The sequence below is a fragment of the Mus caroli genome, unplaced genomic scaffold (genome assembly GCF_978045245.1).
Source record: "Mus caroli unplaced genomic scaffold, Mus_caroli_1 scaffold_4, whole genome shotgun sequence".
NCBI lineage: Eukaryota > Metazoa > Chordata > Mammalia > Rodentia > Muridae > Mus > Mus caroli.
Window position 1 is genome coordinate 115,467,527 of NW_028227259.1, and position 22,323 is coordinate 115,489,849.

Sequence of the window (22,323 nt, forward strand, 5' to 3'; positions counted from 1 at the left end):
GTGGGGTGGGTGACCCAGTGGGTCATAGCACTTGCTGAGCAAGAATGAGGATCTCAGTTAAAATCCCCAAACCCACATAAAGACTGAATGTGGCTGTGCACACCTGTAACCTCAGATGGGAGGATTACATGGGCTTGCTGGCATCCAGAACAGCTCTGGGTTTGGTGACAGTAAGGAGGTTGAGAGTCATGGGACAGGGCACTTAGCATCCTCTGGCCTTGAGTGTGCACACTGGGGCATCAGCAGGTCTGATACTGCTTATAGGTATTAGGTTGTTCCACTGTTTGGCCGTATAGGGTGAGCTCTGTCTGATATAATCTACAGTGGGTTTTGTTGTTTGCCATTCCCTGGGATGAAGCTGGAATCCTGTAGCTTATTCTAATTACACAAAATGGAAGGGCTGCTGGTTCTAGTTCTCAGCAGTGGGAGACTTGTGCTGGCTGTTCTTTGACTTTCTCTCTCTCTCTCTCTCTCTTTCTGTATATGAGTGTCTCCACGCACGCGCGCACATTGTGTAAGTGGGTGAGCTTGCACATGCAGGCAAGCTCATGTGTTCATGCATGAGTATGCAGTATTTGTGTAGGCCTCAAGGCAGCAGTGAGGTATGTACATGTGTGCCACGGGAGGTTAGAGACACAGCTTGTCAGGCTTGGTGACATGTGCCTTTACCCCTGCCACTCCTTGCCAGCCTCTACCCTGTTCCCAGAGGCAGGGACCTGGAGCTTTAGGTTATGCTGGCTGACCAGCAAGCCCCAGAGAGTCTCGGTTCTCTTCCTCTCCTGGGCTGGGATTACACGTTCTTTTCAGTTTTCCTGACTTGGTATTTCTGAAGTTGGTGTGAATCGTCCTACAATTTGAAAAGAATAAACACTCAGGGGGCTGGAGAGATGGTTCAGCAGTTAAGAGCACTAACTAGTCTTCCAGAGGTCCTGAGTTCAATTCCCAGTAACCACATGGGGGCTGACAACCATCTGTAATGAGATCCAGTGCCCTTTTCTGGCATGCAGGTGTATATGCAAGTAGAGCACATATTTACATAAAAATTAAATATTTTTTGTTTTAAAAGAGAGAAAGCACTCAGAATTGGCCATCGTTCATTGTCAGTTTTGAAGGACATGAAGGCACATGAAAATACTTTTAAATCTGTCCTACAATTGCCACTTGCTCTGCCACTCAAAATATCTTTTCCCCTGTGATGTAATTTGTCTGAAAGTGGAACTCCCAAGCTGTGTCCCCATGTCCTGTCCTCTGGGCCTGGCACTTGGGGTCCCTCCTCTTGGTGCTGCACAGCTTCCTGGCTGACGTGGGGCTCTTCCCCATCTGATTGTTTAGCCTCCTGACTGAGCTAAGGGCTAGCTTCTGCCAGCTGCTCACTCTTGCTACAGTCAGAAGTCCTTCCTGGCTCCCAAGTTTTCTTGACTTTGTTCTCCATTTTATTGAATACATGAGTTTGAAATTTGCTGAGATATAGAAAGATATATAAAGTGCTTAGAGTTGGGTGTAGGATGTGGCTTTGACTTATGTGATTTAGCATCTTAATTACTAGACAACTCAGATGGTGAAACAGACCTTGCCTTGTGGGGTTTCTGCCTTGTGCCCAGTGTTGGCAGGTTGGGAGTTGGATTTAGTCTGTGACAGTGTATACTGGAGCTGCCCCTTAAGTTATCTCTGTTCATAAACTGCACAGCTCACTTGCATTTCTATGTAAACTGCAAATGCCAGTTTTCCTGCTTGCCAGAGGCCAGAACTTTCTGGTTGAGAGTAGATGCAGTTGCCTTTGGGGTTGTTGTTAATGGATAGGAATTTATAAGCTTGTGGGCGTCAGTCATATATTTAGGCTTTTTCCTCTAATCACATTTGAGGTGGCTAGTGACAGCCATTTCTTGAACTTATAGAATTTTTTTCTTGTGGGATTGTCAAGGCAAGGATTCTCTCTGTAGCCCTGACTATCCAGGAACCCACTCTGTGGACAGGCTGGCCTTGAACTCAAAAAAGATCTACCTGTTTCCCAAGTGCTAGGATTAAAGGTGTGAGTCACCCTTACCCCCTCCCTTCCTCCCTCCCTCCCTTCTTCCTTTCTTTCTTTCTTTCTTCCCTTTTTCCTTCCTTCCTTCCTTCCTTCCTTCCTTCCTTCCTTCCTTCCTTCCTTCCTTCCTTCCTTCCAGATAGGGTCTGGCTATCCTGGAACTCTGTAAACCTGGCTAGCCTTGAACTCACAGATTCTGCCTCCCCAGTGCTGGGATTAAAGGTGTGCACAACCACACCCACCTCTTCCCCTCCCTCCCCACCCCATGAGACAGGGTTCACTCTGACCCCAGGCTCAGGAGATCTGCCTTTCCCGGCCTCCTGAGTGCTGACACGCCAGGCATGAGCCTCACCCTTGCTTTCCTATAGAATCTCCTGTGGGGTATGCTTTATCTTTTCTACTCTTTGGTGTAGTTCTTGAGGTCTGTTGTGTCCGATGAATTATGTGACTTGCTTAGACATAGCCCTGTATTCTTGGCTTCCTTCTGTTAGGTGAACCTTGGCTGTGTGAATGCCAGTGTTGTGGCAGTGTGCGGTGTGTGGACTTGGTAACTTTAAGGTGAAGACCAGCTTCACCTTAAAGGTCAGATTTGCCTGCTGACTTCACATGGGCAGTGATGTGCTGCACACACATGCTTGAGTTTCTCTGAGAATGTGGTGGTGAAGCTTAGTGTTTGCCTAGCATGTGTAAAGCCATCCTCAGTACCACCAAAACTTACACACACACACACACACACACACACACACACACACACACACAAATGCACAGTAACCCCTTACATAGCTAAACTTTCTTAATCAGTTTTTAAAATAATTTGCCACATGATTGCTTTTGGGATTGAAATGAACTGTTAGATCCATCTAGCTCATCAGGTTCGGAATGTGATGACATCTTTGATAGTAACAGAAACGATGGTGTAGTTGAAAAGGTATCTGGTGTCTTTCTCCTCACAGCAAAGTTCCGGCATTTGTGAGGATGATTGCTCCTGAGGGCTCCCTGGTGTTTCATGAGAAAGCCTGGAATGCCTACCCCTACTGCAGAACAAGTAAGCTGGTCCCCGAGGCATTGTACCCTGCTGCCCTTACCATAGGAGAGGGACACTGAGTGCCCAATTTAATAGGTTTAGACCAAACAAAGCCTTCTCTGGATGACAGCCAAGGAGCCCCAGAGTTTTCCTCCCTAGACCCGTGTATACCCCTAGGTTCACTCCCAGATGAAAGCCATATGGAGGTCCTGCTCACTGAAGGCTTTGGGGTGAACAAGTACCCAGCGGTGCTCAGGAGGGGCACTACAGATTTGCTTGCCAAGCAAGCTCATAAATGATGTCAGGCTCTTGTGATAGTCTCATTAGCATTATTTTAAATTAAGGTAAATTACTCTTCCTACGGTCTTTGTACTGCGTAACCTAAACTGAGGATCTCTTGGTGTCACTTGTATAGAGACCAATTTGAAGAAATAAGCTACTAAATGTTACATGTTTGGGATAGCTTAAGATCCTGGGATGGGCTGTCTTGACTCCTTCTAATTGAAGTTTTTCCTGTTTCGGTGCCGCCTCTTCTCTCCTCTCCTCTCCTCTCCTCTCCGCCGCAGTTGTAACGGTGAGTAGCATACATTCTTCTTTTAACTTTGCTTTTGCACTTTTATGATACCTGACTGCTGCTGGCCTTTTGCTTAAGCTCCCATGGCTTTATGGCCTCTCTCTCCCGTGTCCTCCCCGCCATTCCTGCCTCTGGTGTTTCTGGGCTCACAGGTTTGCTTTCTGGTTTTATTTTGCTTTGCTACTTATTCTGAATGCCAGAATTGCTCAGCAAACCTCATGGGTTTCTTTTTTCCCTGCCCCCGTACTGCATGACAAGTGGGAGTGTGTGAAATACATAAAAGCATCATGTGTTGTATCCAGCAAGTTTTTGAAAACCAGGACCTGGGGCTGGAGATTCAGCTAGACCATTAGGAGCTTGGGCTGCTCTTGTAGAGGACCCAGGCTTGGTTCCTAGAACCACAAGGTGGTTCACAACCATCTATAAATCAAGTTCCAGGGAATCTGATGCCCTCTTCTGACTTCCACAGGTACAGACACACATGTGCCCAAATACATGGATTTAAGCAAAACACTCATACACACACACACACACACACACACACTAAGTCTAAAATTGACATGGGGAGTGGGGGCTAACAGCTCTGGATTTGGAAACAGATCCACAGTGGGGTGCTGTGCTAGGCAGATTCCTAGCTAGATGTGAAGGGTGGGTCACATTCTTGTGTTTTCTGCAGAATGAATACATGAAAGATGACTTCTTCATCAAAATTGAAACATGGCACAAACCTGACTTGGGAACATTAGAAAATGTAAGTTTCCACTGTGCACTCAAGGCTGGAGCATGGCTGCTTCATGGACGGCTTGGTCATTGTGTACAAGGCCCTGGCACTACCATCACGATGGTCCCGACTCTGCACTTAGTGATGAAGACTGTGGAAAGGGGAGTAAATGGAGACAGCCCACTCTCCGCCCAGAGTTATGGTGGCCCTGGGTTAGACGAACACCCAGCCGTGTGGGCCTGGAGTGAGGCAAGCAAGCTAGAAACAGCCGGGCTTCCTCTGTCAGTCCCTGCCTCGATGCTGAGTGGAATCTCCTGAGATTGCTGTTTTTATCAGCAGCTCTCTTGTTCGGAGCAAGGAGAAGGCTGCAGTCCGTTCTTACCTGGTGGTTTTAGATTGTTTTCTGTGTGCTCACCAGAGCAGTTGTATTTAGCAGAATTGATCTCTCTGATGTTTACTGCCTCTTCACTTCAGGGCCAGGGTTCATGTCAGGGAAATGACCAGGGGGCAGGAATGAGGAGGTGCTTGGTTTACAAAGAGTATTGACAAACTCCTGACTACATTGTGATAAGGTGGCACACATTCAGACCTGAGCTTCAGAAACACCTGCCAAGACTCTGGAAAGTAGCCATGAAGGCTTCCTGAGGAGCTCGGGGATGTATGTGGCAAACCCTGGTGCCTTTACCACGTGGCCTCAAACATGTATCTGTAGACCTGGAGCACCGACATCTAGAAGCCATTGAAACGCATATGCTCAGGCGGCCTACAGTCTGCCCTCAGTACACACCCACACTGAGGGCTACTGCTCTCCTAGAGAAGTGTGAGTCGGGGAAGGGCTAAACTCTAGTCACAGCTGCTCTGCACTGTGCTGCTTCATCACTGACCACATTCACGGAGCTGAAGCTTTAGTCTGTGTACTTGGCAGCTGAGCCTACGTTTCATGGAAATTCTCTAAAGTATCGGTCTGAGTGAAGGGATGTGCAGTGGTTATGTCCTCTGTGACTTACCCTGCTGTTTTCCAGCTTTCAGATGGGCTCATCTATTGCTTTAAAACAGTTCACAGGGCTTGGGAAATTACTGAGTAAGAAGTATCAAGAAGTTAACACCAAAAATGAGCTGTAGAATAGGCAAATCCTTCTCTTTTGGAGTGTTGGGGGGTGGGGGTGGGGTGCTTCGAGACAGGGCTTCTCTGTAACCTTGGTTGTCCTGGAACTCACTCTGTAGACCAGGCTGGCTTTGAACTCAGATCTGATTGCCTCTGCTTCCCAAGTGCTGGGAGGGAGTACACACAGGTGCAGGTGCAGGAGGATGTCAAAGCTTTCCAAGTTCCCTTGCAGCTGGAGTTCTAGGCAGTTGTTGTCCCTAACCACTGAGCAGTCCTTCCCATCTCTAGTGTAGCTTCTGAAGTCAGGTTGTCATGTTAACCTTTGCCAGCATAGGATTTAAGGTTTATAAGCTCATATCATTTGCAATAAACAGGGAAGAGTTGTACATGGATGACCTATTAGTACTGTGAAAAATAGCCCTGACACAGGTTTCATGTCTATATACATCCACCCCTCACTAGGGAAGCTATGGGAAGAGTAAACGCTGTCCAGATGTCAAGACTGCCAACTGCACTTCCCGAAATAGTAATTTCATCCACAGTGGTAAGGGATGGATGTGGAATGCAGTGCTTTCCTGATGAAGAACACACTAAAGCTTTCTGTTTCTCACAGGTTCACGGTTTAGATCCCAACACTTGGAAAACTGTTGAAATTGTCCACATAGACATTGCAGATCGAAGTCAAGTTGAACCAGCAGTGAGTACTCCTTGATGTGTCCCTGTCACAGCTCAGCTCCTTTCTGTCCTCTGTGCGGTCTGCATTTCTGGGATGAAATGGTCCTGGAGCTCAGGTCTGCTCTCGGTTACAGCGACCCTGGAGGAAGAGCGTGGTTCTCTCCTGTGTTGTAGGTGGCCCTGTAAGAAAGGGGGGAATACCTTGCATCTGTTGCAGAGTGTTTGCTCAAGCAGTGTCTCTAAAAGTGTTCTGCTCTCTGCTTGGAGTCAACACAGATCCTCTGTACTTCCCACATATGAATAAGAACGTGAGCATCTTCTAGGCTTCCTGAGCTCAGTCAGGGCTAGCCTGTTAGAAAGGCTTGCTATGTTGTTTTTAACTAGCTAGCAAGCTCTATTGACTCTTGTTTTTTAAGCTTTTTAAATTTTTTGTGCGCATGTGTAAAGAGATGGCCGCAGCACACATGGAGGTCAGAGGACAACTTTCAGGAGTTGGTTCTCCTTCCGCCTTCATGTGGTTTGTTACAGGGTTAAACTTGGGTCATCAGGTTTGGGGGACAAGGGCGTTTGTCCACTGAGTCATCCTTCTGGCTCTGTTGTGATTTTTACTAAATGTAAACACCTGTACCTGACTCTTAGTACTGAGTTATTTCCCTCCTCCCTCAGGCGTGTGAAACACTCCCTATGCTAGGCTAAGATGCCCGTTTTTGTTTTGATTTGCAGAGGTCAGTAAACATTTATAGTGTGCAGGTCCTGTATTGATCAGCAGATGCTGCTGTGGACGTTTATAGACAGGGTGGCTGAGGAGTCTCCGCTCTGCTGGTGCCTCCCTGGTTTGCTTTGTTCACTGGGTATTCAGTGTCCCCTACCATTTCTGTCTTTAGGCACAGCCTCTGGGTTTGAACAGTGCTGTCAGCTAACAGAACAGAAATGACTCAAATACAGTGTCTGGTTTTAGTGTGGATTTAAAGGGAAATCTTCTAAAATAGGTCTTTGGACCCCACTCTTTTACGGCCCCATCAATGTATAGAAGTTTCAGCATTGGCCTGGGGAGACGGTATAGTGAGTGTTGTCCCAGGGACATCATACAGGGGTGACTTCTGGTTTCTGCACCCTCATAAATAAATGGATGATGGATAGATGTGTGGGCACGCACCGAGTACTGGGCATGAGCCTGGATTTCTTTTAAATCTTACCATGGTTTGAAGTTACTTCAGTTTCAAGGGTGTTTCTGTCTTTGAAATGATGTAGGGGGGGAGGCCATCTTAACCTGCTCAAGTGGGGACCATTCCAATAATGTCTGCTCCTTTTGTTAGGGTTGTCTTTAGCCATGGTTGACTGTGTGTAAAAGGACAGTGAGCTGAAGAGAAGTAACTATGATGAGACAGGCAGTCGGTCAGTAGGTTAGCTGGGCACCTAACATAGCTGGTCACAGACAAGGCAGACCAGTGTGGCACTCCAGGGCCAGGTGCTCGGGGAATGGCATTGACTCACTGGTACTTGAAGTAACGTGTTGTGCAAACAGAATAGAATGGTGGCATCAGCCAAGCCTGGGCTTTCGTACTGCCTCAGAGTACAGGATATGTGTGGCTTTGCTGGGAGCATGAAGAGGTTTTGTAGATAGTGTCTGAGGGCATGGCCAGAGTGGTCCTCTACCCCACTACCCTGCAGGTGAGAAGACCCTGCATCTGCAAAGGCTGCACCCGGTGGTTCTGTGGGGTGCTGCTTGGAGTGGATGGATAATGCAAAGAATGGACTGAACCTGGGCCTTGTGATTTGCTGGGGATGCTTGTGGCCTAGAAAACAGGTTTTAGGTTTTAGGCAAGGTCATGTGATCTCCCTGTGCCTGTTTTATCTTCTGTAAAAGGAGGCCAACCACCACACAGCACTAACTGCAGGCACCTTGTAGCGACCAGATTAGTCTGTGCAGGCCTGGCTGCCATTGCCAGCTACACTGTGTCACCAGACACTGTGAGTGCTCACCTCAGATGGCGTTGTTTTTAAGTGTGTGTGTGTGTGTGTGTTTCGTTCACAGAGATTTTATTTATGCTTGTGTGCATGTGCTCACACATGTGCCTAGGGAGGACGAAGACGGTGTCAGATCCTCTGGATCTCGACAGTTAGGAGCTGCTTGGTGTGGGAAACTCTGGTCTTCTGCAAGACAAGTCTTCCCAGCCCAGTTTCTGTGGTTTTGCTTTCCAGGGTTCATAACTCCTGTTTGCAAATTTACACTTCAGATACAGGTAGATGCAACTTAAAGGATACTGAATTTACCCTACCTTTTTTATTGTGATAAAATGCACACAGCATAAAGCTTAACATTTTTGGATCCTCTAAATATGTACAGGGCAGTGGCATATTGTGTATTCACAGTTGTGCAACCATCACTGTGTAGTGTTGTATTTTTTTTTTAACCCCTAAGAATACACTGCCAGTCACCAGCCCTTTATTCGCCACTGCTTCTTAATCCCAGTCTTTTGCAACCACAGGGATATGGCTGTCAGGTATTTCCCAAACACCACATGCCCTGCTGTGTCTGCGTGCCGTTTAACTGCGTGTGCTTTCAGGCTTTATTTGTATGGTAGCATCTGTTAGTACTAACCGCTTGTTTGGGCATGGTAATATCACACTGGGGATATGTCACGTTTTGCTCAAGTTTCCATCACTGTCTGGCATTGTGGCTGCTTTGACATTGGTGTCACAGTGGGTTTTTGGTCTGTGTGCTTTCCTTGTCCTGATGATGAAAGTGTAACTGGTATCATGTAGGAACATTAAAAGTACCCAGCTTGACGGACTGGAGAGCTGCTGCTCTTTTTTTTTTTTTTTTTTTTTTTTTTTTTGGTTTTTTCGAGACAGGGTTTCTCTGTATAGTCCTGGCTGTCCTGGAACTCACTTTGTAGACCAGGCTGGCCTCGAACTCAGAAATCCGCCTGCCTCTGCCTCCTGAGTGCTGGGATTAAAGGCGTGCGCCACCACGCCCGGCTCGAGCTGCTGCTCTTAAAGAGGAGTTGGATTCGGTTCTCAGCAGCCACGCCAGGTGGCTCATAGTTGTCTGACTCCAGTTCCAGGGATTTGATGTGCTCTGGCCTCCCTGGGGACCTGGTGCACAGACACTGCCGCAAGTATATACACATACACATAAGTGAAACACATACAAGGGCAGTGGCGTCACAGCAGGCAGCATGTCAGGGCACGCTTCACTTACTGTGAAGCTCAACCCTGTGGTTGCTTTCCAGAATCAGTGGCAATGCCTCAAGGCTTACGGTCTGGATGAGGCTAGATCAGCACCATGATATTAGAGGTCCACAGTGCTAAGCTGCAGGGGACAAAGTCACCAAGGGCTCAGGCTTAGAAAGGCAAAATCGAGTAGACTCTCAGTGGTTGAAGTGGCCCAGGTCTGAGTATTACCTGTCTCCTGCCCTCACCACTCTCCTGTCTCAGTCCTGGCTTGTGTGTGTATCTATTCTACATAGAACTTGGAATTCAGGAAAGAGTCCTGCTGTTAGCGTGTTCCTTAGGCTCATGCATGGTGCCTTGTGGTGATTGCATGATAGAGAACAGCAGGGAAGAAGGGCAAAAGTCAGTGTCTCTGCGTTAAGGTCAACCCGTGCAAGTGAGTTTCTGCTGGAATAGACATTCATCTGTTACCAGTCTGATCACAGTGGGATTTATCAGAGCAAGGAAACATTCTCACACTGGACCTGTGGGAGATACATACGTAAAACTAATCTGTCAGGATCACCACTGTGCATGCCCTTTGACCTAGAAGAACTCCGCTCCTAGTAATTGACTATGTGGTGTTGTGTGACAAGTTTTGAAACTCCAGGTTCAAAAATTCAGTTTAAGTGTTCACCAGTCAGGAGGTGGCTAGATTCATGGAGGGCCACATGCTAGCGAGGGCCATTCACTGGATGGAGGGAGGTACTCCTTCCTAGTAGGGAGCCCTTCCTAAGACAGTGTGGAGGGGAGGGGTGAGGAGGGTGATAAGGAAGGGCCAGTCTGATACACTTCCCCTGTGATACCTAGTACCTGAAAAGGAAGGAGAGCAAGGTTTTGATGCATGCACATCTGTAAGGTACTGCTGCCGCCACCTCCCTGAATACCCAGGGCAGGGCAGAGAGACCTTAGGTCTGGTAGACGTGAACTGAATTGGAGATGCTGCTGTCTAAGGTTTCCATTACAGTCTTAAAACATGGAGTGGCGTGTTGCCCCGAGAGTAGGTGATGTAAGCTCAGTGACTTGTCATCTTCCTTGCTGTGGTTTCTTGCTGGAAGCAAGTCAGAAGGTCCCCGAGGCAGAGTGTATGAAGCAGGACTTGCTGGACAAACAAAGCTGTCTTTAGAGTGCACATCATGTTCTTAGCGTTGAAAGCTTGCTTCTGTGGGAATGGAGTGATGCTAGGATCACAAGCCAGTAAGATGGGTATGAGATGGGATGGGGGCTACTGCACACAGAAGGTAGAGTCACTACTGCCCCAGCTTAACCCTTCAGCCCAGAGCCAAGCCTCACCGTCTCACCTTTAGGTCTAGGCCTGTGCTAGGACTCTGGAGTGGCAGTGCTCTCTGCCTTCATGGCTCCACAGCGAAATACCTTCATGGTTCCAGACCATGTCTGGGTCTTAGTCTCACAGATTTTTATCCATAGCCCTAGACCCTGTCAGATCTGGTTACCTGTGTGAAGTGTTGGTAGTAGTAGACTTTGTACCTCACATAAATGTATTGGTGTTAGCTTGAAAACAGGAATTCAAGAGCCTTCTGAAGGCAGCAGAACCCTCCAAGTTCAACTCCTGTAGTTGTCGTTGCCCACCCCCCAGGCCCCTATCTCTTCTTACTGAGTTTGTAATATATTTATGTTAAACTATGTAGGTTTTTACTTTACGTTGAGTTATCAAGCTTGCTTCTTACTTGCTGGCTTTCCCTTTCTTTTTCACAAAGACCTGAGCACAGAGACCTAAGGACATCAAGCGTCTTCTCAGCTCCCCACCTTCTCAGCTCCCCACCTTCTCAGCTCCCCACCTTCTCAGCTCCCCACCTTCTCAGCTCCCCACCTCACCCTCTTGAGGCTGGATCTCTCCCTGAATCCAGAGCATGGTGGGTTTTTGTTTTTGTCTGTAAGCCTCAGAGGTTCTCCTCTTTCTGACCCTCTGTAATGCTGGGACAGACCTGTGAGCCCGTCACACTAGCTTGCTGCGTGGGTGTTAGAAACTGAGCTCAGCTCCCTGGTTGTGCCTCAACCAGGTTGGGTTTATTTCTTCCTGATGTTCACTTTATAGAGAAACAAAATAATTGCATTAATAATTTTGAGAAAATAGGTAGCCAGAAGCCGCCGCCAGAATCAGGGAAGATGTAAAATAGTTGAGTGGAAGACTTGAAATGGAAGCTTGAATCTTTTCACTCCACCTGGTGGAAGTTCCTGTCACTGCATGTGGGCTTGAGCTAACCAGTTTTGTTCAGTGCTTTGTGCCTGCTTTAGGGCGCAGCCTCCTGGCTTGCTGTTTGTGCTGGTCCTTGCGAACTGTATTTCCCCGTGTAGTGAAGGGACTTATCTGACCCATGATGTATTATTGCATACTTGGCTGAGTGCTTTGATGTGTTTGTATAATTGAAGTGACATTGTCAGAATAACTCTAGAAACAAAGATTTGTTGTAAAAATCTGTCAGTGTGAATCAGGTTCACAGCACAGTTGCTATAGGAACCGTGTGCATGTAAACATGTTGGTTAGGGGCATTGTGTCGATGCCTTTTGGAAAATTTTTGTAAGACTTGGTTTAGATACATTATTGCTTAAAGAAACCGTTAGTGGGCAGAAATATTCTGATATTTCTGTATACATATCTCCACTCAGCTTCATTGTCTCTTTAGGTTGTATCCACCTTGCAAAACTGCCTTCCTACATAAGAGGAACACATTGAAGTGGAGTGCCAGTGAGGGCTTGTACCTCTCAAAGCCCTCTCTAGGACATAGGGTCCTTCCTGCTGGAGCTGAGCAATCACAGAATTCATTGTGCCAGCAGAAAGCCTCTTCCCCAATTCTTTGGGCAGCAGGGAGCTCATCTGTGTCTCCTCAGCCTAGCAAGAGGCACCGTCCTGATGCCTGATGGAGGGAACTTTCTAGGGACGCTTTGCTGGATATTGTTTTTGTTGTTTTCTCTTGCTGTTTTTGTTGTTGCTGCTGGTGTTTTCAAAGGCAGAAATGAGGAGGCTGAGGGACCAGGGTGACTTGTGGCTAGGTGTTTAACACTGGCATGGGCAGTGTCAAAATAAATAGAAAAACCCCCATCTCAGAAAAACAAGCTAAAGAGAAGAAAGGAGGGAAGACTACCTGGAGCCTGGGTTTTCTTGTGCAAGCAGTAACGGCCCAGGGTGCTGTTGCCGCTCTTTCCTGGTCCTGCTCGGTGGACGTGTGTGATGCCAGCGCCACAGAGATTGCAGGCTGTTGTCTGCAATCTGCTTTTGTTCAAGTTAAAAGTTGTCTTTTTAGATTGTAAAGGATCAGTATGTGCAGCATAAAACATGCAAATCTAAGTTTAAAGGTTTCCCCTTCTAAAGTTGTTGATACATAACACAGTAAATGTTTGGGCTTCTTTGACTGCCCTGATGAGATGATCATGTGTAGCTTCAGCTCATTTCCAGGACGTACACAAACCCAGCCCTTGCCATCTGCTTCTGCTCTGTTTGCTGAGGTGTACCGTTTGAATTCGGTGCGGCCCTTTAATCACGCCCAGCATTCTAAGTCGCTTTCCATGATTTGTATACAAAAGTCACTTCCCAGGAGAGGAAGGCTCACGAGCTTGAAGTGTGCACACACTAACATCAGAGACCTTCAGTTTTGGAAGTAATTTGAAAGAAATGAGCACAGTTTAAAAAAAAGAAATTGGAACCACATTTAAAGGTATTTATGTGAAATGAGAAAGAGTTTGTCCTTGTCTGCCTTTCTTGTAGGTTAATACATGTTGTGTAACTTCCAGGATGAGTTTCTTTTTCTGTAGTAGTAATGATAAAATGGTAACTCAAAAATTTGAAATCTAAAGTTTTATTTATATCTAAAGATAATTTTATATCTTTATATCTAAAGATATTAATATGCCTTAAAGCTAGTAATAAGCCTATATTAGTGATCCTGAAGTATTAGATTGCTGGAAAGATTGATTTAAAGAGACAGTTGCAGAGCAGTGAGGTGGCTCTGCAGAGAAGGGAGCTTGCTGCAAACCAATGGTGACCTGAGTTCAGTTTCCGGGCTGCACATAGTGTAAGGAGAGCCAGCTCCTATAAGTTGTCCTCTGACTCCCCACATGTGCTATGGTATACAGGTGTACACGCTTTCATGTACGCACACGCGCACACACACACAAGCACAGATGCACACATAAGAACAATTTTTTAAAATATAAAAATATGGCTTGGTGTGGTGATGCACAGTATTTCCCCATCATAAAATAAAGCAGTTACAAAGAGAATGCTGTTTCCTTCTCAGGCTTCAGCATGATTGATACTTTCATTTGTGGCCAAAGTATTTTTTTCTAATGAGACATTTTGAAACCAAAAATGACCCAGTTTTAGGGGCGTGGTAATAGGTCACTGAGGATGGTCTTCCTCTTCCCACTAGTGTCTTCCAGTAGAAAGGCTTCCTATAAGCAGCTCTCCCACAGGATCTGCCCTAGGGTCTCCTTAGTAGCACACCTCCTTATTAGGAGGACACCTCTCTCCCCCCTTCTTTTGGAGAGTCACATGAAGCACAGACTGCTCAGCTTTCCCACGGTGACTCTGCTCCTGTTCACTTGTGGGAGCCTGTGTTCTCGAAGCCGGGCAAGGCTGGAAAGGAGTCGTCGTCTCAGGTGGAGGTCAAAGCTCAGAATTCTCTTAACCCTTATGCTCTATTAAGGATTTCCCCAGCGTTGGCCAGTGGGGGTTCGGGGACAGGGAGCAGGAGTGAGACCCAAAGTTGCTCTGGGAACTTCACTTTCTAGTGTAGGTGCTTAATTGGTATATTGATTGCGAGCACTATTAATTTACTTAAAGCAGAAGAGCACCTGCTGGTTCATTTTCCCTGATTCTGAGAAACACAAGGCCTTCGTTACTTCCTCAGTGCAGTGAAATATTAAGACCCAGCATATCTGGTAGTTAATGAAAAAAGAAAGAAAGAAAAGACATGGCTGCTTCTAGGTTTGACAGAAAGTTTATTATAGACATGTGGGACCGCATGGCTAGAAGCAGAAACATCTGGGAAATTCACAGTGGAAGGTACTAGGCTGGGCTGGACTCTGTTAAGAAAGGAAGAAGGGCCGGGCGTGGTGGCGCACGCCTTTAGTCCCAGCACTCGGGAGGCAGAGGCAGGCGGATTTCTGAGTTCGAGGCCAGCCTGGTCTACAAAGTGAGTTCCAGGACAGCCAGGGCTACACAGAGAAACCCTGTCTCGAAAAACCAAAAAAAAAAAAAAAAAAAAAAGAAAAAAAAAAAAAAAAAGAAAGGAAGAAGGGAAAGACCATAACCTGTAACAGGTAGGCTAGGCCTGAGGGTGCTGCAAGGACCTGGAGGCCAGGTCTGCTTTGATATGTTAAACAGGCACCTCAGCCTTTTGTCCCAGGTTTGAAGCTCAAGGTGCATAGGGACTTTTATCTCCTTGTTTGATAAGTGTTTCTTAGAGCTCAATGTTTGCTGGGTGTTGGTCTAGTAAATATTTCTCCAGATAAAAGAATAATTGTACCCATCTAAAGAGTACAAGTTTCTTAACCAGTGAGTGAGCTCTGGTGTTGATGACAGATGGAGTAGATTGCAGTAACTGTTGCTTGTGTGGACAGCAGTGCAGCCTCGCCTCCATGGGAGCTTTTGTGGTGATTGCTGTAGGCTGGGGCTGTTAAATGAATGCATGACTATAATGGAATTGGTTGACTTTGTCTAAATTGCTCCTGAGCATTGTACAGACAGCCTGGGACAGCCTACAAAACCTTATTGGGGCGGGGGGCGGGGGGAGAAGTCTTGTTCTTTGTTTTGAATCTGTTTTGTGGGGCTTTGAAGGAGGTGGAGATTAGGGTCTCAGGTAGCCTAGCCTTGAACTCCTAACCCTGATTCAGCTTTCTGAGTGATAGGATTGTAGGCAGGCACTACTGTGCCCAGGCTTGAAGTCATGTTCAAAGTTTGTACTTTAGCCCATTTTCTTTCCAATGGCCTTTGGCTATGATCTTTGAGTCTCTAAAAGGGGGGAGGCAGAGCAATGTGTTGGGTTTCTGTATGTGTGGGGGTGGGGTGGGGCAGGGTGTGTCATGACTGCCTTGTGGAGGCTGGAGGCCAACCTTGTATTCTGTTCTCCTTCCACCTTTCAATGGATTCCAGCAGTTGACCTGCTGCTGATGCTGAGCCTGTAGGTGATTTTCTGAAATTCTGGAAATAAATTACTTTTAGAAATTAACATATGAAGTTTGGTTTTACATGTTTAAATACTTTTACAAAAGGTATTTTGTTCAGAGATGACATAAATAAATGTAAGCATGGTTACCACTAAAAATAAATGTGAAAATATTTTGCTGCTTTAGTCAGCTGCCTTACATGGTCAAGTACGTCCATGGATTTAGAGAGGCCCGGAGCCTTTGGAGTCATAGAGGGTAGCAGCGCCCTCTTGTGGGAAAATAACATACTGCTTGTTCCCTGTGTATGGTTCTGTTTGTAAAAACATTCCCAAAAGTACCTTCTGACTGGACACCACTACCAACTTAAGTTTCTTTCAGATTTTAGAAGAAAGATAGTGGGGAGGGTGGGTGGAAGGAGGATTCTAAAAGCCAGAAAATATATTTTGAGCAGTTTCCTGTTTAAAAATCGTTTTCAGAGATGTAATTTTTTTTTTTTTTTTTTGAGAAGCCTTATTAAGGCTTGGTTGGTCCAGAACTTGCTGTTTAGACCAGGCTGGCCCCTGACTCTCAGTCCTGGGATTGGAGGTGTGGCCACCTTGGTGGCAGTGTGACTTCCGAGGAGGCTGTTCTCTAGCCTGAGCAGGAACAGAGGTTCTCCAGCCCCGTTTTCAGATACAGTTTTCCAGACAGCAGCCTGATCCCGCTCTGGGGCATGAGTAATGCTGACAGGCAAAGAACATCCTTTCCCTCCCCCAGGTTAGGGCAGAGAGCATTGCTGGGGTGCTGTGCTCTCTGGTTCAGTCCAGCAAGAACGGTGCTTTTTTTTCTAGATTCTGCTTTTACTGAAAGGAAATGGCTTTATAGTGTTTGGTCATTTTCATGTCACACAGGACCACACAGGACCCTGGACTTAAGAGCTGCAGTGTAGGTAGGGCATATCCAATCAGGACATTCCCCTTTTAGTTGATGGCATTTGCTGTAAAATGTTCTGTGATGTACTGTCATTCAAAGGGGAAACACAAACTCTCAGAGCACTGCCGAACACATTGAGTGTCTGGGAACATCATTGCTGCCATTGGCATGTTTGTGGGTTAATTTATTTCATTGGCACCTATAGTCTTATTTATATTGTGTATATGAGTACACTGTAGCTGTATAGATGGTTGTGAGCCATCCTGTGGTTGTTGGAAATTGAATTTAGAACCTCTGCTTCCTCCAGCCCAAAGATTGATTTATTATTATAAATAAGTACACTGTTGCTGTCTTCAGACACACCAGAGGAGGGCGTCAGATCATGTTATGGATGTTTGTGAGCCACCATGTGGTTGCTGAGATTTGAACTCGGGACCTTTAGAAAAGCAGTCAGTGCTCTTACCCACTGAGCCATCTCACCAGCCAGACACCTATAGTCTTAAATACCTACAAACGCCTTAGTGTATGTGTGTGTGTGTGAAAGAGAGAGAGGGGGGGGGGAGGGAGACAGAGAGAGACAGAGAGACAGACAGAGACTGTCTGTCTGTCTGGGGTGCACATGTGGTGGTCAGAGGATGACTTTGTAGAGTGTATTCTCCTCTTCTGCCTTTACACAGTAGCTGGAATTGAACTTGAGTCGCAGCACATACAGCAAGCACCTTGGCCTGCTGAGGCGTTTGCCCAGCCCAGTGCCTTCAGTTTTTTTATAGGGTGTGGTTCTTTGTTTTATATTTTAAAACAATCTCTGTGAAGATCAGGCTAGCATTCAGCTCAGATTTCACTTGTCTCTGCCTCCTGAGTACTATAGTTAATGGCATGGGCCTTTATTTTTAAGAAGTATAACAAGTATACAAACATAAAGGAAGGGTAATGTGGTAGTTCTGTACAGAAAACACGCCCACACCAGTAAACTCAGCTGGGAAGGGGAGCACAGGCAGTTGCTTCAGACTCTCTGAGCCTTCACATGTACCTCACCTGCCGCTCCTTGCTCTGGTGTCAGATGTGCAGTGTGTCACATCACACATTTGGTAGTCAACTTTTCTTAGCTGAAAATCTGGCGTTGCCATTTGGGGGAGGGGGGTCTTCCCTCATTAACACAGCATGGGCTTCCGGCAAGGAAAGGAGAGGGTCGGAAAGCAGGAAGAAGTCTCGGGTCAGGTTGTTCTCTAACCTGGCGGGGCCCATGGCACCGGAGTGGCCATAGGTAGCTAGGCTGTAAACACTGAGTCCATCTGGGATCATCATTGCCACCCCAGGCCCGTGTAGAGGTCTCTGTGCCATTAGAAAGACTGTGGACTGCTCTGTCCATATCTCCCAGCCAACACTAGGATGGCACCTTTGATCTCAGTACAGGTGTTTGTAAATGCAGCTTTTAGGATTCATTGGTGGAAAGCAGAAGGATTCGTGAAGCGGCTAGATCATACAATATTTTTAATGCAGTTTCGTTCCTCTGAGGTACATCTAGTAAGAGAAACTAGGCCAACAAGTTATTGACAATTAGTGGTCCTTTGGGACTCTGCTTTAATGAATAGATAAGAATGATTTGTAATTAGCATAATAATTATATGCAAATGAAGCCTTCTGAATTGCTCTAAAACACTTCTGAACTGTTTAAACAACCCTCCTGAGATCTTGTTACTCTATTAATTTGTGTAGCAAATCTTTTTTTCATAGATCATGCAAAGATAAACTTCAGCCAGGCCCCTATGCCAGTGATTATAAATTCCAAGGTGGTAGAACCTGAATTAATGAGATTTACTTATACTGTATTAATGGTACTCTGTGGGAACCTGCAAGGGTGACGAGTCACTGGGGATATGTAATTAAAAACAGAAAAGAAAGCTGCTGATTGGAAAATAACTGTTGAAGTCAGTTTCTTAAACAAGTTAGTAAATGTTACTTTTCTGCTATTATACCAGATAGCAGAGCTACTTCCCTGCTACAGTAACATTCAACACAGACACTTTTCAGCCAGCTGGCCTGCTTTGCAGCTCCAGGCAGGCAGTTAGCACTGACTGGGTCAGAGACTTTACAGTTTTCTGTTTTCTAAGGACTGGAGTATTTAAAGGGGTCAAGGAGTGCTGATAGGTTGGGTGCTCGATTTGCCTTCAGTTTTTATTCAGCCTTTCCCCAAGCTTTGCTAAGCTGAGCAGTAGTGCCCATGCATTTCAAACTTTGTGATTATCTCTGAGCTGTTTGAATAGACACCTAATTAATCGTTGTGAGCCTAGCATTCACTCTGTAAAATCCCCCCCCCCCCCCCCCCCGCCTGCATCTGGTTACACTGGCTGGGCCCTGGTCTGCCTGAGCAGGTGTCCTAAGAGTTGCTAAGGCTGGTGTTTGCACAGCTATTCCTTACTGCTTACCCTCACCTGTGCTAGCTGACCCAGGCTCACTCTGAGGCTTGTCTGGTGTCTGAGGCTCATCTTGACTTTCCACCAGCTGTCAAGCTCACCACCCACTCTCTTCCCCATTCAGAATCATGAGTTCAGTCTGCGCTCAAGGACATATTTAGGTTGGCTCAGCACAGGTTTTATGCTTGCATTTTGGAGAACAGCCACTATGCTAAAAGATTCATAAAAATAATATTCTTTGTCTTCAAAATTAATCTGGTTTCTGTTGAGGGTCTCTGTTGAGGGTGGCAGTAAGTAACAGATGTGTACCCATGAGGTAGAGCAGCTTTCTTGAACCAGGGCTGAACAGTTCCTTATATGGATTTAATGACTGCATTCTGGGACTCCGGCATAGAGGCACTAATCCACTGATTTACCGTATCATACTTGAGTTTGTTCTCTGAGGGGTCTTGGCTTCCATTCGCCTTCGTTTTTACTTAAATGAGAGTGTCAGTGACACAGCGTTGGTTAGCACTAATCCAGACGCGTCTTATGCTGATTCTGCTGTGCTTTTGTGTCGTTGGGACTATTGTTGGAGAAACAAGTAGTGTCTCGGAAGGTGCGCCTTAGCTAGATAATGATGCTTTTTACCAGGCCCTTATCCTGACCAGGCTCTGGGCATTGTATAGGTAATGAAAATTAGATCACAAAAATATGTTAAGCACAATGCACCTCAGTAATAAGATTTTTCTCCATTTAAACATGGTTTTAACCCCCCTCCCCCCCCTTTTTTTATTAAAGTGCATTTCCTTGGCCTAGTGAATTTGCCTTCTTTCTTCCCAAGGATTATACAGAAAGTGCATAGTAGATTCAGCCTTCAGAATACCCAGGAGCTGGAGACTGAAGTAGACTGCAGCTGTCTTCACCCACAGTATTCTAAAAGAACTAATGAGATGAGAAGTCTGCAGCTGGTGGCAAGCACAATAAACCATGAGCCAGGGGCTTCTCTCCATCAGAGCCTCCCTTCCCCCTGGGATCCCACAGGAGACAGAGTACTAACAAAGCCAGCAGGCTGTCTCATTCCACACTATTGCTCATTTGCAGCTGTAATTGGTAGCTGAGGTCGCATTCTGTATGCTGAAACTGTCATACATGAAGGAATAGATTTGTCTGTTGTGATATGGATATAAATCGACCAGTTTTCAAATCCAGAGACCAAATCAGGTACCCAACAAGAAAACTGCAGCAAGAAGATACTGTTTAAAAAATTAATCGTAGAAATACAAAACTTGAGGATGTGAAAACTACATCCACTTCCTACCTTTTCATATTATGCTACTTAATTCAACTGATTAAACATTTACAGATTCAAACTAGCAAACGCAAAGTGTCTTGGTTTTGACAAGGTGCATTATTCTCACCTGTCAGGCTACAGTGCTGTTGTCAATAATTGGGTCGAGTTACACTCTTAAGTATAATGCCTTTAATGTTGGCTGCAAAGAGGAGAAGGTTTCAGTCTACGTATCTGTCTCAGAAAGACCTACTTGGACACCCCTGCTGCTGAGACTGACATCTTGGTTTTTCAAATGTTCACCCCCCAGATTGCTGACACTTTTGGCTGCCCTGTATGGTATAACCATGTGAGCCAAGGCAAAGATCAAAGAGTTGATTAAGAGCTCTTCCAGAGGACCGGGGTTCAATTCCCAGCCACCATGCAGTGACTTGCAACCTTCTGTAACTCCAGTTTCAGGGGACCTAAAGCCTCCAAGGGCAATGCACATACATGAAGTGCACAGATACACATACAGGCAAAACACCCACACACATCAAATGAGCAAGTATTTTTAGAGTTTGGTTGAAGTCCAGGTGTAGGAAGCCGTGTCTGTTCCTCACGGGGTGGGGCTCTCCATGGTATGTTTTAGGAAAGCAGCCCGTGGCTGGAATTGACGGCAAGGGCTCACAGATGTGCTCTATGGAACGCTGTGTCGATCTATAGTGATATTTTCACAAGGTTTTCAGTTCCTTTGCTTTCTGAATCTGCTGCAGATGGGTTCTGTAGGTGTTTGACGTGGCAGCCTGGCCTGGCCTGGCGTGGGGTGGGACTGCAGAAGTGTCTGTCCCTTCTGACCTTCTTTAGCTTCACCTTCACTGGTCTCCTGGGGCCAACCTGACCAGAATTTAAGCTGAGTCCTCCCTTCTTACAAGTTGACTTGTCCTAGTGTCTGAACTGTATTTGGTGCCATTGGTTTTATTTATTCAATGCTAGAGGGAATCATGTACGTTTTATTGTGAATTCACATAGAGTTTTTCTATGGAGATGAGTAGGTTTGCACAGCCCCCACCCTCACCCCCCAGTTTTTCATCCTCAGTTCTAAAGTCCGGTTTCCCTCTTTCCTTTCACATTTTAATGCGTCCAAAATCAAGGTTTGTCTCCCAGATGTGACATGCATTAGCCTTCTGTGTCTTCTTTCATAGTGACACATAGAATAGTAGTCTAGCCTTTACTTGTTGGCTGCCCGTGATCAGAATGTGTGGTATTTACTATGCAGTCCCTACAGCTGAGGAAAAACATGGCTGCTATGACCACAGCCACGTTGTACCCAGTCCATAAGAGAAAAGGGGTGTGGCTTCTCACTCAAAGAGAATAAGAGGGCAGATTATGGACAGCCTTCTAGGCAGTAGATGGATGATTAGAAGTTAACTGTTAAAATATCCTAAACATGGTATGTCTTTCTACTTTCAAATATGAAGACCGATGCACTTGTCTGTTGTAAGGGATCTGTTCTTGGCTGATACTGTTTGGTTTTGATTCTGACTGAACTTTCTTTCTTTTCTTTTGGTAGTTGATAGATTCTTGGGGATTTTGTTTTGTTTTGTTTTGTCTTGTCTTGTCTGCCTCTTTGAGCTTGACTGACCTTAGGGACCAGCCCTGTGCTCTAGCCCTCATCATCGTGTGGTAGCTGTTCCACAGGAACTCTGATGGAGTGAAATGGTGCTGGAAGTGGTTGTTTAATATAATAACACCTTTTCAGTGTGGGGGACATAGACCCGTCTCTGGCTTTAATGTTGAACCTCTGGCTGGAAGAGAATGGTTCAGAGGCTTATAGGCTTGTTTTTGCTAGCATGGCTTACTTGTGCTTGTGAGTGTAAGTCTTGGGATGGCCTGATCAGTTACTTCTTTCCTGAGTTTGAGGAAGCACACTGGCTTTTTATGATGCGGGTCTAAGTTGGGAGTTTGAACTTACCTAACTGGTAGCAATGGAAGTCAGTGCTGTTGTGCCCAAACAAGTGAAATGACTCCGGTTGCCCTGCCCCTTGAGGGCAGCTCCTCTCTGTGTGTCCTTTCTGGGGACAGCTTGTCTTGGTGGCCTTCTATCAGAGCTCAACACTTGTAATTGCATAGTTGAGATAAAGGTTTAAAAAGTATCAGGATGCAAACTGCAAATGCTATATGTGGATACACCTTCCCCTGTGTATAAAACACACACACACTCACACACACAAACTGCAAATGCTATATGTGGACACACCTTCCCCTATGTGTAAAACAC

At 46.0% G+C, this 22,323-nt stretch overlaps 1 protein-coding gene across 1 annotated transcript in view; it reads left to right on the forward strand.

Moving 5' to 3' along the window:
- Positions 1–22,323, forward strand: part of Pitpnb (phosphatidylinositol transfer protein beta) — a 52,639-nt gene that overhangs the window by 13,011 nt on the left and 17,305 nt on the right. The window contains exons 4-7 of the mRNA XM_021163484.3: positions 2,980–3,071; positions 3,617–3,624; positions 4,301–4,375; positions 6,064–6,147. Coding sequence (XP_021019143.1) covers positions 2,980–3,071; positions 3,617–3,624; positions 4,301–4,375; positions 6,064–6,147 — 259 coding nt within the window. The remainder of the gene's footprint in view (positions 1–2,979; positions 3,072–3,616; positions 3,625–4,300; positions 4,376–6,063; positions 6,148–22,323) is intronic.